Source organism: Dryobates pubescens, chromosome 27, assembly GCF_014839835.1.
Source record: "Dryobates pubescens isolate bDryPub1 chromosome 27, bDryPub1.pri, whole genome shotgun sequence".
NCBI lineage: Eukaryota > Metazoa > Chordata > Aves > Piciformes > Picidae > Dryobates > Dryobates pubescens.
The window spans coordinates 9,148,497-9,163,227 of NC_071638.1; the positions used below are offsets into that span (position 1 = coordinate 9,148,497).

The 14,731-nt window shown below is 44.7% G+C and overlaps 1 protein-coding gene across 1 annotated transcript in view; it reads right to left on the reverse strand.

Moving 5' to 3' along the window:
• Positions 1 to 14,731, reverse strand: part of PTPRQ (protein tyrosine phosphatase receptor type Q) — a 140,886-nt gene that overhangs the window by 56,197 nt on the left and 69,958 nt on the right. The window contains exons 26-27 of the mRNA XM_054173787.1: positions 10,215 to 10,547; positions 1,090 to 1,211 (exon numbers count right to left, since the gene is read on the reverse strand). Of these exons, the coding sequence (XP_054029762.1) occupies positions 1,090 to 1,211; positions 10,215 to 10,547 (455 nt within the window). The remainder of the gene's footprint in view (positions 1 to 1,089; positions 1,212 to 10,214; positions 10,548 to 14,731) is intronic.

The window sequence follows — 14,731 nt, forward strand, 5'->3', positions numbered from 1 at the left end:
GTGTACCAGGAATTCTTATTTGGAGTGTGAATGAAAATAGACACATTCCTATTGGGTTTTAGCTGGGTTTATCACAGAACGCCAGGGGCTGGAAGGGACCTCAAAAGCTCACTCAGTTCTACCCCCCTGCTAGAGCAGAAGCACCTAGAGCAGATCACACAGGAACTCATCCAGGCAGGGCTTGAATATCTCCAGACAGGGAGACTCCACAACTCCCTCTGGGCAGCCTCTTCCAGTGTTCTGTCACCCTTACAGGGAAAACATTTTTCCTCCTGTTTCCGTGGAACTTTCTGTGCCTCAGCTTCCACCACTGCCCCTTGTGCTGGCATTGGGCATCACCCAGCAGAGCCTGGCTCCAGCCTCTGGGCACTCACCCTGCACATCTTGATCATCATGAAGAAGGTCACCTCTCAGGCTCCTCCTCTCTAAGCTACAGAGCCCTCAGATCCCTCAGGCTCTCCTCATAAGGAAGCTCTTCCACTCCTTCCATCATTTTTGTGTCTCTGTGCTGGAATTTCTCAAGCAGTTCACTGAGGACCTTGAACTAAGGGGCCCAGAACTGGACACAATACTCCAGATGCAGCCTCAGCAGAGCAGAGTAGAGGGGGAGGAGAACCTCTTTTGACCTACTGACCACAGCCCTTCTAATCACCCCAGAATGCCATTCGCCTTCTTGGCCACCAGAGCACATTGCTGGCTCATGGTCAACCTCCCATCCACCAGGACCCCCAGGTCCTTTTCCCCTTCACTGCTCTCCAGCAGCTCAGTCCCCAACCTATCCTGCTCCACGGGGTTGTTCTTTCCCAGGTGCAAGACTCTTCTCTTTCCCTTGTTGAACTTCATTCCATTTCTCTCTGCCCAGCTCTCAGCCTGGCTGAATAGCAGCACAACCCTCCTGTGTCAGCCACTCCACCCAGTTTTTGTCAGCAGCAAACTTGCTGCCAGTGCTCTCTGTGCCCTCATCCAGGTCATCAATGAACCTCTGGAATATGGCTATGTGTCCTGTGATTTCCAGAAGAACATCTGCTCTGGTATTTCCATCACCAAACACCTGTAAAACCCCCAACAATCAAACAAGAGTTGCCTTACTGAGGCAATGTCTATGAGGTAGCATGTTGGTCCAGTGATGATGACAGGCTCACTCCAGCTAATATTAATACTGTGAGGAGATGTTGCTGAAACAATCACATTTTCTGGAGGACTATCTGGAGCTGTAAGAAAACAAACAAACAAACAAACAAAAGCAATTGAAGTGAATCACTACTACTAGAGATTATTTTATAATTTGATAAGAAAATCTTTTGACTTATTTACCATTATACACTGCTAAGAAAATGTATAATACTCTTTTTTTTCATGTATAGAGCATGTTAAGGTGGCTCATGGCATCATAGAATCACAGAATCATAGAATCATAGAATCACAGAATCAAAGAACCATAGAATCATAGAATTATAGAATCACAGAATCATAGAATCACAGAGTCTTAGAATCACAGAACCAAACAATCATGGAATGGAATGGAATGGAATGGAATGGAATGGAATGGAATGGAATGGAATGGAATAGACCAGGTTGGAAGAGACCTTCAAGATCATCATGTCCAACCCATCATCCAACACCACCTAATCAACTAAACCATGGCACCAAGCACCCTATCAAGTCTCCTCCTGAACACCTCCAGTGATGGTGACTCCACCACCTCCCTGGGCAGCCCATTCCAATGGGCAATCACTCTCTCAGTGCAGAACTTCTTCCTAACCTCCAGCCTAAACCTCCCCTGGTGCAGCCTGAGACTGTGTCCTCTTGTTCTGGTGCTGGTTGCCTGGGAGAAGAGACCAAGCCCTGCCTGTCTACAACTTCCCTTCAGGTAGTTGTAGACAGCAATAAGGTGTTCCCTGAGCCTCCTCCTCTCCAGGCTAAGCAACCCCAGCTCCCTCAGCCTCTCCTCATAGGGCTTGTTTTCTAAGCCCCTCACCAGCTTTGTTGCCCTTCTCTGGACACGTTCCAGAATCATAGAATCATAGAATCATAGAATCAGAATCAGAGAATCATAGAGTCACAGAACCAAACAATCATAGAATCATAGAACCAGAGAATCACAGAATAACAGAATCATACAATCACAGAATCATAGAATCACAGCATCTTAGAATCACAGAATCATAGAATCATGGAATCACAGAATCATACAAACATGGAATCACAGAATCATACAATCATGGAATCACAGAATCTTAGATTCATAAAATCATAGAACTGTTCCAGTGTCTCACCACACTCCTCCTTCCTTTGAAAAAGGAAAAATGGTATGGGAGGAGGTATGTAGCTATTGATATTACATGTGAAAGGTTAGGGAGGTGTGTGATGGATTGACATTAATCCCCAACAAATTGGAGCATTACCACCAAAATAAATCAGCAGGCCAGCTCAGTTGGCTTGGGAGCAGAATGAAGCTATGTGTAAAAAGCAAGAAAAATCTAGAATCATAAAATGCAATGAATATGTACAAAATATATTTACAATCCAGAAAAACAAAATTACAAAGATCCCCTTGTACAGAATCACCTCCCTGGAGTGCCCAGGGGGATTGTTCACGACCTCCTCCCCTCTCTCTCCCTCCCTCCTTCCTGGTACCTCACACAGTAGTCAAAATAGAGATTATCCGGGCAACGCCAAGGAAGAGAGAGAGAGAAGTTGCAAGCAGAAGTGACAGAAGGAGGAAAAAGACCATCTGTGAAACCAGTTATAAGTTATTCAACAAATGAATAGAACAGTATGGCCAGGAGCAGGCAGTGTGAGCTTGCAGCACAGGAGGCAAATCACACATCCTGGGCTGCATCCAAAGCAGCATTGCCAGCAGAGCCAGAGAGGTGATTCTGCCACTTTGCTCTGCTCTGCTGAGACCTCACCTGGAGTGCTGAGTGCAGGTCTGGAGCCCTCAATACAGGAAGGACATGAACCTGATAGAGGACCATGAAAACAATCAGGGGTTGGAGCAACTCTGCTAAGAGGATGGGCTGAGGGAGCTGGGGGTGTTCAGCCTGGAGAAGAGGAGGCTCCAGGGAGACCTAAGAGCAGCCTTTAAGTACCTGAAAGGGGCTACAGGAAGACTGGAGAGAGACTGTCTGCAAAGGCATGCAGGGACAGAATGAGGGACAATGGCTGCAAACTAGAGCAGAGCAGATTTAGATTGGATGTTAAGAACAAGTACTTTCCTATGAGGGTGGTGGAACCCTGGAACAGGCTGCCCAGGGAGGTGGTTGAGTCTCCTTCCCTGGAGATCTTCAAGGTGAGGCTGGAGGAGGCCCTGGGCAGCCTGATCTAGCTGGGGATGTCCCTGCTGACTGTGGGGAGGTCGGACTGGATGGTGGTCCCATCTGGAGCAGACCATTCTATGATTCTATATATACTTATCAGTTGTTATTGTTCTGTGTCCTATGGTAATTCATTTATTGTTTTCTTTACTCAAAATTTTTGCAGTTAGGAACTAGGCTAAAGTTCCACTTTCAAACTGTAACAAGGAGAAATAATAATAATAATAGTAATAATAGTAATTGTAATAATAACAATACTACTAATAATAATATAATCACTGTAGTTGCAGAATAAAATGGAGAGATTTGGGAGTTTATAAGGTGCTATGGGGTGTTTAGGGTGCTGGACGCAGGAGGCAGATTTGCTGTGCTGGGATTAACAGGAATATAGTAGACTTTGTAGGCAGGATCAAGTTCAATCATTGGAAGCAGTCCTCAAAACTACTCAATAGCATGGAACAACTGAATGAAGAGTGTAACTGAATGAACTCTGAAAGCACAGGACGGGTGGTGAAAGATGAGACCGCTCAGAGCAGGCTGACTGTCGAGTGGGGAACCAGAACAGATAAAAGACAAGCAAAAACATGTGCCCTAGAAAACAGGGCAAATTAATTAGGTTATTTTTTCCTGCAGGTAGTGTATGTCAGACTTGTTGCTCAGTGTCTTTTAGGGTAAACAAAACTAGGGCCATGGTATTTAACCACAAGATGAATTCCCTGGGAAACAGTATAAAATTACATACATAGCTTCCCAGGCTTTAGTTTCCAAATCAGCAACTTTCCAAAACCAATTTTTCATTACTTTTTTTTTTTTTTATAGCATTAATTTTTTGGTGTCTCAATATTTTAGTCTCTCAACACTAAGTCTTGCCCCCCCCCCCCCCCCCCCCCACTATCGGTTTATGCATTAGACAAAGATGGTTGTGCAAACTGAAGTTGTTTATACAGGTAGTTTCCTTATGCAGTGCATTTGATGCATCTTTGGATCTCTGCAAGAAAATTCTACTTGAGGGATGCTTTAGACAAAGATGGTAGTGCAAACTGAAGTTATAGACATAGATCATTTCCTTATGCAGTGTATTTGATGCAGCTTTAGATCTTTCCCAGAAAATTCTACTTCAGTAAAGCATTGGACAAAGATGATTGTGCAAACTAAAGTTAGTTACATAGATCATTTCCTTATGTAGTGTATTTGATGCAGCTTTAGATCTTTCCCAGAAAATTCTACTTCAGTAATGCACTGGACAAAGATGATTGTGCAAACTAAAGTTAGTTACATAGATCATTTCCTTATGCAGTGTATTTGATGCAGCTTTAGATCTTTCCCAGAAAATTCTACTTCAGTAATGCATTGGACAAAGATGATTGTGTAAACTAAAGTTATTTACATAGATCATTTCCTTATGCAGTGTATTTGATGCAGCTTTAGATCTTTGCCAGAAAGTTCCACTTGAGGAATGCATTGGACAAAGATGGTTGTGCAAAATGAATATATTTACATAGATCATTTCCTTATGCAGTGTATTTGATGCAGCTTTAGATCTTTCCCAGAAAATTCTACTTCAGTAATGCATTGGACAAAGATGATTGTGCAAACTAAAGTTATTTACATAGATCATTTCCTTATGCAGTGTATTTGATGCATCTTTGGATCTTTGCAAGAAAATTCTACTTGAGGAATGCTTTAGACAAAGATGATTGTGCAAACTGAAGTTATTTACATAGATCATTTCCTTATGCAGTGTATTTGATGCAGCTTTGGATCCTTGCAAGAAAATTCTACTTGAGGAATGCTTTAGACAAAGATGATTGTGCAAACTGAAGTTATTTACATAGATCATTTCCTTATGCAGTGTATTTGATGCAGCTTTAGATCTTTCCCAGAAAATGCTACTTGAGTAAACTGCACTTCAGATGCTTCTCTGAAGCACATCTGTGCATTAATGCCTGGTTTGGTTTAATAACTAATTCAGGTCATACAGCTTATTTCAGAAAATATCCCTGAATCCAAGCAGCATTCACTTAATGTCTGAAATTCTGAGACAACCTGCAGAATTAGAAAGAAAAGAGGGGGGGGGGGGGGGGGGGGGCGGGAAATAAAGCAAGCAAATAAAGTGTTTCTAACAAGTATTATGTCTGGCAAACCCCATCTTTGCAGAGGCTTTGCTTCAGTGGGCAACTGCCACGTTCTGATTTAGGTTTGTTTGTGAAATGAGTCTAGTCAGGACGAGGCCATGCTATCACTATTCCCTTTTGCTTATAAATCACAGCAATTTACTCTGTAGAAACGACCTGGCCTTATTCTCTCATTCCCCCATAATCCAATCACTTCCTCTCATAAGCACTTTTCTCCTGGTTTTCACAATAATGCATTTTCTGTAACTAATAACCATCATTTCCTGATTATCATGCTTCTATCCTTGCACAGGAATGTGGGTCTTATGGAGGTCAGGGTCATCTTTCCCATCCATCTGTGTCCTGATGTTAAGTGTGTTAGCTTGGAGATAAGTCTGGATAGCCCATCATTTAGCATAATCCTCAGAAAGAAGACTGAATATCCCAGACTTCTAACAGAAATTCATGCTTGCCAGCCTGGTTAAGACCAGCTCTTTGGGTTCTGATTTTTCCCAACAAAAAAATAATTAGGAGGGTCATTTATTTCTTTTCTATCATTACTTAGGTCACTTTTACCTACATTTAGGTCACTTTTACCTGCATTTAGGTTACCTTTACCTCCACTTAGGTTACCTTCACCTCCACTTAGGTTGCCTTCACCTCCACTTAGGTTACTTTTACCTGCATTTAGGTTACCTTTACCTCCATTTAGGACACTTCAACCTGCCTTTAAACATTTCTCTCTTACATTAGGCCATATATCCAGTGTTCAGTTCTGAGAGAATTAAAGGAGCGAAGGCAAACAAGCTCCCTCAGTCAAAACCTGCCAGAAGAAAAGGCATACCACAAGCCATTGAAATGCTGTTGTTTTTCACCACACAGAAGCATTTCTTCAAGTATACCAAGCAGCAGGAATTGTGGAAGAGGGTGCTGTGAAGAGAAGCATAACCCTATGCCCCATGAATCCATTTCCTAGCCTTCATGGGACATCTGAGATCTTCCTTTGTATGCATATCCTGGCCTTAGAAGACATGGCAGTTTACCAAGAAGAATTGCATTGTGTACAGGATCCAAACTGTGCAAGGTCAAAAATGAGCTCAGTGATCTCACTGCCCCTCATTTTCCCTCTAGAGCTGACCTTCTAAAATGATTTTTCTCTTAGAAAGCACAAGTTTGGCCAATCTTATTCTTTTATAAAATGCAAAAGAGAAATTGGAGGTAAGTGCAGGAGTGAGGGAATAAAGTTTCCCTAGCTATGGGAAAACAGTCCTTTCCCTTCCTGTGGCACAGCACTGTGATCTTCTGCACTGGCAACTGTATAAATCTAGGTGATGTTGAAGATATTTAATCTTGCAGAGTAGATTTGGCTCTTGGTATTCCATCAGCTAAGGAATAGCAGTGCCTTCAAACTACTTTAAGAGGCAGTAAGACCATTCCACTGAGGATAATCTGCAAGGCAGAAAGCTGAACAGCTTATCTGTGTGATGTGAGAACTGGGCTGTACTGAACCCTCTATGGCATTGTCTGTGGTGTGACACTATAACCACCTTCAGGGCAGAACCCAGCCACTATTTTTAGTCTGAAACATGCAAATGAGTTAAAAAAGTCTTAAAAAGAATTCCTGTAGCAACTGAAAAAGAAAATAGCTGAGATCCTCACCTTAGTCACTGGCCATTGAGAATGATCAGGGATTTCTGCTTCGGCACAACAGTCAAATCCCCAGCACTTGTAAAGGATGTTTAGGGTTTCTGCTAGGTAATTTTCACCTCCTTATATTCTGGGAAATGAGTCAAATAGTTTTCAGCTGAATAGTTTTCCTGACTCTGAGTATCATGACTGCAGCATTTTCTTTAGGCTTGAGGGAAAACAAATTTCTGAGAGCTGTGTCTGAAGAACATTAATTTGGCTGTTATTTCACAAGCAAGGTAACCTTCCCTTTGGTAGAATCAATGTCTTACAGGGACAGTTCTGGAAAATCAGGAACAGTGGCTACCTTCTGCCCTCAAGGCTGCAAACACAACTTCCAACGCTTTTTGGGGTCTAAGTACTCAGGGTATTTTACATAGCAGCTAAGCACCCTTAAGCCCTAACAGACCCTGTATGTTGGCTGTCTCCCAGCAGGCTAATCCAGAGGATGCTTGGCCCTCTCCACCAGGGAAAGGAGAGGGGAACTGACACCTGTTCTCTGGATGCACTCTGCAAAGCTGCCCAGAGTGCTGGATCTGGTTTGTGTATCCTAATTTTGTCTTTCCTGTGTCAGGCAGTCCCCTTTACAAAAGAGAGAGGAGAACCAAGGTGTTTTTAATCTTTTAAACAGTATTTCCAAAGACTAGCCTTTGGAATGTACCAGGTCAGGTAGCTAAAGACCTGTCCTTGCTAAAGGTCAACCACTGCTCAGGGAGACCCCAGTGCTGCTGAAGCATGCCAGAACTGCCAGCTGGTTACCCAGCTGTGACATGACACCTTCCTTTTTTTGCACCCCCCTCCCCCCCAGCTGATTGCCATTAGTGCAGGAAAAAGCCCATCAGTCAGCCATGATACCAGGAACAGTGCCCATGCTTCTTTGACTCCATGGGGCTGTGTATTATAGGCAGCTTGTCTCCCATCACCGGTTTAGTCCAGAACAAATTTGTTGCTCCTCACTCCCCTCACCATAGACAAAGGCAAGCAGCCCCCAGACACTTGGGCTGGAAGAACTGGTTGAGCTTCTTTAATTTCCACCCCACCACTGCTAAGGTAGTTGAAAGAGCACATGGAGCACCTACTGCGGGGAACTGTGCTGTATTGGGCTGCTTGTGTACTCTAATTAACTGTCTCCTCAGTGGGACTGTTAGGAAACTGGTTCTCTCCTAAACCAATCCCTATCCAGAGGGGAAATCATAGAGAGGATCCTAGCTTTATGTGATTATGTGTGTTTTCATTATCTGCCTCTCTGTTCAGGCTAACTCTCTGACATTCAGAAATTCAGCAACAATTTCTTTTCAAGAGAGGTATTTACATATGCCAGCAGCTGAGAGCTTGTGAAAAATCTCCCCAGAGCTGCTGGCTCAAGAGCTGCACAACCTCTGTTCGCTATTTTCTGCTCCAGCTGAGATTACATGGTCTGTTGGATTTCTTTTTTCTCATTCTTTCATTAATTCATTAATTTCCAGGCACACCATCCCTATAAGAGCACAAAGAAAGCAAAAAAACTGCTCTGCAGCTGATTCCAGCACTTCTTAGTTGAAAGGACAGGCATTGTAATGTGCTGCCCAGGGAGGAAGCTCAGTCACCAAGCCTGGATGTCTTTAAAAGTGGCTTGGATGTGGTGCTTGGGGCTATGGTTTAAGGCTGACCCTTGTAGAGTAGGGTTCTGGGTTGGACTTGGTGATCCTGAGGGTCTTTTCCAACCTGAATGCTTCTGTGATTCTGTGATGTGACAAATCTGCTGTTCTGATATTCACTATCGTGGTTTCCAAACCTCTCTGCCCTTTGGGGTTTCGAATTTCTCTATTACAATTAATCCTAGAATCACAGAATTGTCAGGGTTGGAAGGGAAATCAAGGATCATCCAGTTCCAAGACCCCTGCCATAGGCAGGGACACCTCACTCTACAGCAGGTTGCTCACAGCCACATCCAGCCTGGCCTCCAAAACCTCCAGGGATGAGGCTTCCACCACCTCCCTGGGCAACCTGTGCCAGTCTCTCACCACCCTCATGGGGAAAAACTTCTTCCTAACATCCAGTCTGAATCTCCCCATTTCTAGTTTTGTTCCATTCCCCCCAGTACTGTCACTCCCTGACACCTTCAGAAGTCCCTCCCCACCTTCTTGTAAGCCCCTTCAGATAGTGGAAGGCCACAATTAGATCTCCTGGGAGCCTACTCCTCTCCAGACTGAACAGCTCCAACTCTCTCAGTCTTAGGGTAATTTTAAAGGTTTTAGAGGATCAGTGTACCTTAGCTGTATAATATTAGAGCCTGATACAACCTAGAGTGGGCTGAGAACCTTTACAAAATAAAATAGAATAGAATAAACCAGGTTGGAAGAGACCTTCAAGATCATCACGTCCAACCTATCACCCAACACCACCTAATCAACTAACCCATGGCACCAAGCACCCCATCAAGTCTCCTCCTGAACACCTCCAATGATGGTGACTCCACCACCTCCCCAGGCAGCCCATTCCAATGGGCAATCACTCTCTCTGTGTAGAACCTCTTCCTAACAACCAGCCTAAACCTCCCCTGGCGCAGCCTGAGACTGTGTCCTCTTGTTCTGGTGCTGGTTGCCTGGGAGGAGAGACCAACCCCTGCCTGTCTACAACCTCCCTTCAGGTAGTTGTAGAGAGCAATAAGGTCACCCCTGTGACTCCTCTTCTCCAGGCTAAGCAACCCCAGCTCCCTCAGCCTCTCCTCACAGGGCTGTGTTCCAAACCCCTCTCCAACTTCATTGCCCTTCTCTGGACACCTTCCAGCACGTCAACATCCTTCCTAAACCAAGGGGCCCAGAACTGGACACAGTACTCAGGGTGTGGCCATGTGGCAAATGTCATAGCACCAAAAACACCACAGAATTGTTGGGGCTGGCAGAAGCCTTTAGGTGATCACCGCCTTGTTCTAGCACAGCACATGGCAGACATCCATAGAATAGAATAGAATAGAATAGAATAGAATAGAATAGAATAGAATAGAATAGAATAGAATAGAATAGAATAGACCAGACCAGGTTGGAAGAGAGCTTCAAGATCATTGTGTCCAACCTATCATCCAACACCACCTAGTCAACTAAACCATGCAACTTACAGCCAGGAAGGGTTTGTGTTGAAATCCACGGCGAGGAACTGCCGTAACCAGCGCTCGTGCTGGCAGCCACCGCAAACCTGTACCACCTGTATTTTTTCAGTCCAGACACTGTCTCTTCTATCCACTCATCCACCACATTGTCATACAAATATTGATGCATCTCATCCTCAATGCACTCCTTGGCTTCCCAGTCGCTGCAGTGGGTGGACTGTAGCTGTGTGGTGATCCTGTAGTTGCGAAAGTAGCCAAAGATGGATTTCGGTGGCTTCCAAGTCAAGGTCACGCTTGTTGGTTGCACGTTGGAAAACACAATGTCCCTGGGAGCGGTGGGAACTGCAAATGAAAACACTTGTAAGAGATCTTCATTGGAATGAAAAGTGATTGCAACTCTTATCCAGAGTGGAAAAATTCTATTTTTTTAGAATCATAGAATCAATAAGCTTGGAAAAGACCTCAGAGATCATCAAGTCCAACCTGTCACCCAACATCTCATGACTCGTGGCTCCAAGTGCCACGTCAAATGCCTTTTTGAACACCTCCAGGGATGGGGACTCCACCACCTCCCTGGGCAGCATATTCCAATGGTCAATTACTCTTTCTGGGAAGAACTTTCTCCTCACCTCCAGCCTAAACCTCCCCTGGCACAGCTTGAGACTGTGTCCTCTTGTTCTGGTGCTGGTTGCCTGGGAGAAGAGACCAACCCCCACCTGGCTACATCCTCCCTTCAGGGAGTTGTAGACAGCGGTAAGGTTTCCCCTGAGCCTCCTCTTCTCCAGGCTAAACAATCCCAGCTCCCTCAGCCTTACATGCTGGGCAGTGGGTTTCTCAGGATACCTGACCATACAGGCAAAGACAGAGGGTTTAATAAGTGTGTCTAATGATGAAGATCTGTGGAGGGCTGAACAATAACAATAAATTTGCCAGAGCAGCCCAGTTGGAAGCAAATGAAACTGTATTTACAGGCAAAACTACAATCTACAATGAAATGCAATGAATATGTACAAAACCCACAGGATTTACAGTATTTACAGGTATTTACAATTAATAAACAGCACAAGAACCCCCCTGGCCAAAAAGCAGGGGAGCTGCTACTAGCTTCCCACTCCCTACCCCTCTCCTTACCCCCCTGGACACAAAAGGAGAAGAGAAAAGAGCAGAGAGTTATTAGAACTTAGCCAAAAGAGTGCAGCCAAGGTCAGCAGAAGCACAAAGTTAGTATCTTCCGGAGCAAGGAAACCAAAAGAGACACAGAAAGTTTACCAAACTAATTCTTATGGTAGATATCTCTTCCAATGGGATTGCTTAGAACTGTCATTATTTTCCTTTTTACCCCCAAGAGTGATCTTATTACATTCTACCACTTTCTGTTCAAGATCTGTGGAAGATATTGTAACGGTACAGCCCAGAACCACCACGAGGCTCCGTTTCATCTGGTTAATGAGGAGCAATTCTCTGAGCATAAACCCCCCTGCACACACATGGGTAGTGTACATTTACTCCAGCTTTTGAAAGAAAGGAAAATACTTTTAGGTGTGGCACACTGGGAGCTTTGGGAGGTGTGACATTGCTGGTGCTGCATTTGGGGCTATGCCTCCGCCGAGGGAGGCAAAATCAAGCCAAGTTATTTTTGGCCTACGCACAGCATCTTCAACTGCTGTTGCTAGCTGGGATTCCTCACTTCTCACTTAGAGATATTCATTTGTCTCCCTCTCTCTTGGTAACATGAAATCCCCTCGAGGTTTCATAAGCATCCTGTTTCACCTTCTGAGTGGAAAGTATCAATACCTGCAGTATGGTTGTCTGTCTTTGTGCAAGTGCTTTGCAGACCGTTCAGTAAGCAGCAGATTAAAAGGATGCCAACAGGAAGAGCTAAATACAAAGCAAGAGAAAAAATATCCCATAAACTATTCTTCCATGTATTTATGTAGATAGATGTAAGTGGGGATACAGAGATTCCATTCCTGTGCATGGGGACATGATCTCCTCTTTAACCTGGAGAAGAGGAGGCTCAGAAGAGACCTTCTTGCTCTCTACCTCTCCCTGAAGGGAGATTGTAGCCAGGTGGGGGTTGGTCTCTTCTCCCAGGCAACCAGCACCAGAACAAGAGGACACAGTCTCAAGCTGTGTAGGGGGAGGTGTTGGCTTGATCTTGGAATGAAGTTCTTCCCAGAAAGAGTGAGTGCCCCTTGGAATGTGCTGCCCAGGGAGGTGGTGGGGTTGGTGTCCCTGCAGGTGTTTAAGAAAAGCCTGGATGAAGCACTTAGTGCTATGGTCTGGTTGATTAGATAGGGTCAGGTGATCAGTTGGACCTGATGATTGTGGAGGTCTCTTCCAACCTGGTTGATTCTGTGATTATGTGGAGATGTCCCTGCCCATGGCAGGGGGGTTGGAACTGGATGGTCTGGATGATCTTGATCTTAAAAGCAGTGCATGTATGTACGAACATGCACATCCCCACATGCACACACATCTATCCATATCTATTTTAAGCCAACAGCCTGCTCTTAGCTCTCACAGACTGGATGCAGCATATGGTTTTGTGCTATATCACATAGACCTAGAGTAAGCTATTATTATCTCTAAGACTCTGTAAGATAATACTAATACTCTCTAGGGCAAACATTGTGCGGAGAAGTCAGCTCAGCAAAAAATGCTGTGTACTTCACTTTCAAGAGTGCTTTAGAGTCTCAGGGGGAAGAGGTATTGCTGGTAAAAGAAAAATGTGATACATCCTCAAGCTGAAACTGAAGAAGCCCCAAGGCTTACATAAAGGATCCCAGACCAAGAAGGAAGAAAGAGAAAATCGTCCTTGTGAGAATATCCAAACTTTGCTTTCATCTCAGAGTCACAGAAACATTCAGGTTGGAAGAGACCCTCAGGATCACCAAGTCCAACTCAGAACCCTACTCTACAAGGTTCACCCCTAAACCATAGTCCCAAGCACCACATCCAAACCACCTTTAAATACATCCGTGCTTGGTGCCTCCACCACCTCCCTGGGCAGCACATTCCAATCCCTGACCACTCTTGCCCTGAGGAAATGTTTCCTAAAGTCCAGTCTAAACCTACCCAGTGGCAGCTCGAGGCCATTCTTTTTCTGTCACTAATTACCTGTGAGAAGAGACTAGCACCAGTCTCTCTACAATGTCCTTTCAGGTCCTGAAGCTTGTCCATTATATAGGAATATTCAACAAGAGATATAAATTCTGAGCTCAACCAAGCTGTGACAACAGAAGGATTGGGAAATTCAGATCTCTTCAAATAATCTCAAAGCAGGTGGAGCCTGCAGGAGAGGGACAAGGCACACTCCACCCACTTTTGGTGCTGGTGGATGAGAAGCTCAACAGGAGCCAGCAGTGAGCACTTGCAGCCCAAAAAGCCAACCACAGCCTGGGCTGCATCAAGAGAAGTGTGGCCAGCAGGGCCAGGGAGGTGATTCTCCACCTCTACTCCACTCTGGTGAGACCACACCTGGAGTATTGCATCCAGTTCTGCAGTCCCTGTTGCAGAAAGGACCTGCAGGTGCTGGAAGGTGTCAGAGAAGGGCCACGAGGATGAGCAGAGGGCTGAAGCTGCTCTGCTATGGAGACAGACTGAGGGAGTTGGGGCTGTTCAGTCTGGAGAGTAGGTGGCTCCCAGGAGATCTTCTTGTGGCCTTCCAGGATCTGAAGGGGTCTACAAGAAAGCTGGGGAGGGACTTCTGAAGGTGTCAGGGAGTGATAGGACTGGGGGGAATGGAGCAAAACTAGAAATGGGGAGATTCAGATTGGATGTTAGGAAGAAATTGTTCCGCATGAGGGTGGTGAGAAACTGGCACAGGTTGCCCAGGGAGCTGGTGGAAGCCTCATGCCTGGAGGTTTTTGCAGCCAAGTTGGATGTGGCTGTGAGCAACCTGCTGTAGTGTGAGGTGTCCCTGCCCATGGCAGGGGATTTGGAACGGGATGCTCCTTGAGGTCCCTTCCAACCCTAACAATTCTGTGATTCTCTGATTCACTCTGCTCTCATGCACATCCACACAACTTCACTGCATGCAAGAGCCTCATAGGCTCACATCCTGCTCCACAGTAACCAAACACAGAACAAGAACAAATTAAGGAAAAAACCAATATATCTTTCCTAGAAACACTTTTCATCATCATACTTCATGATATTAAATTTGAAGTTGTTTTGTTGTGCTATTAGAATCATGAGCAGAAGTCAATAACTAGAGAACCAGGCAGTAACCCTTTTGCTTGATCACAGTTTTGGAGATGCAATACTCAGCCATATTTTTGTACCAGCTCTCTATCATCTGTACTTGCTACTTGTGTAAATTGCAAGGCATGGCTTAGTTTGACCATTAGTTAATGGAAAAGGCAGAGAAATGTTCAGCTCTTACTATAAAACCCTATATGGGTTTGCTTTTAAAATCCTCTGCTCCATTGTTAAATGAGCTATTAATAGCTGTTAAGATTCTGCAAAGAATATGAGTCTTACACACTCAGTTATGATGATGATGATGATAAAATGTGGGACTG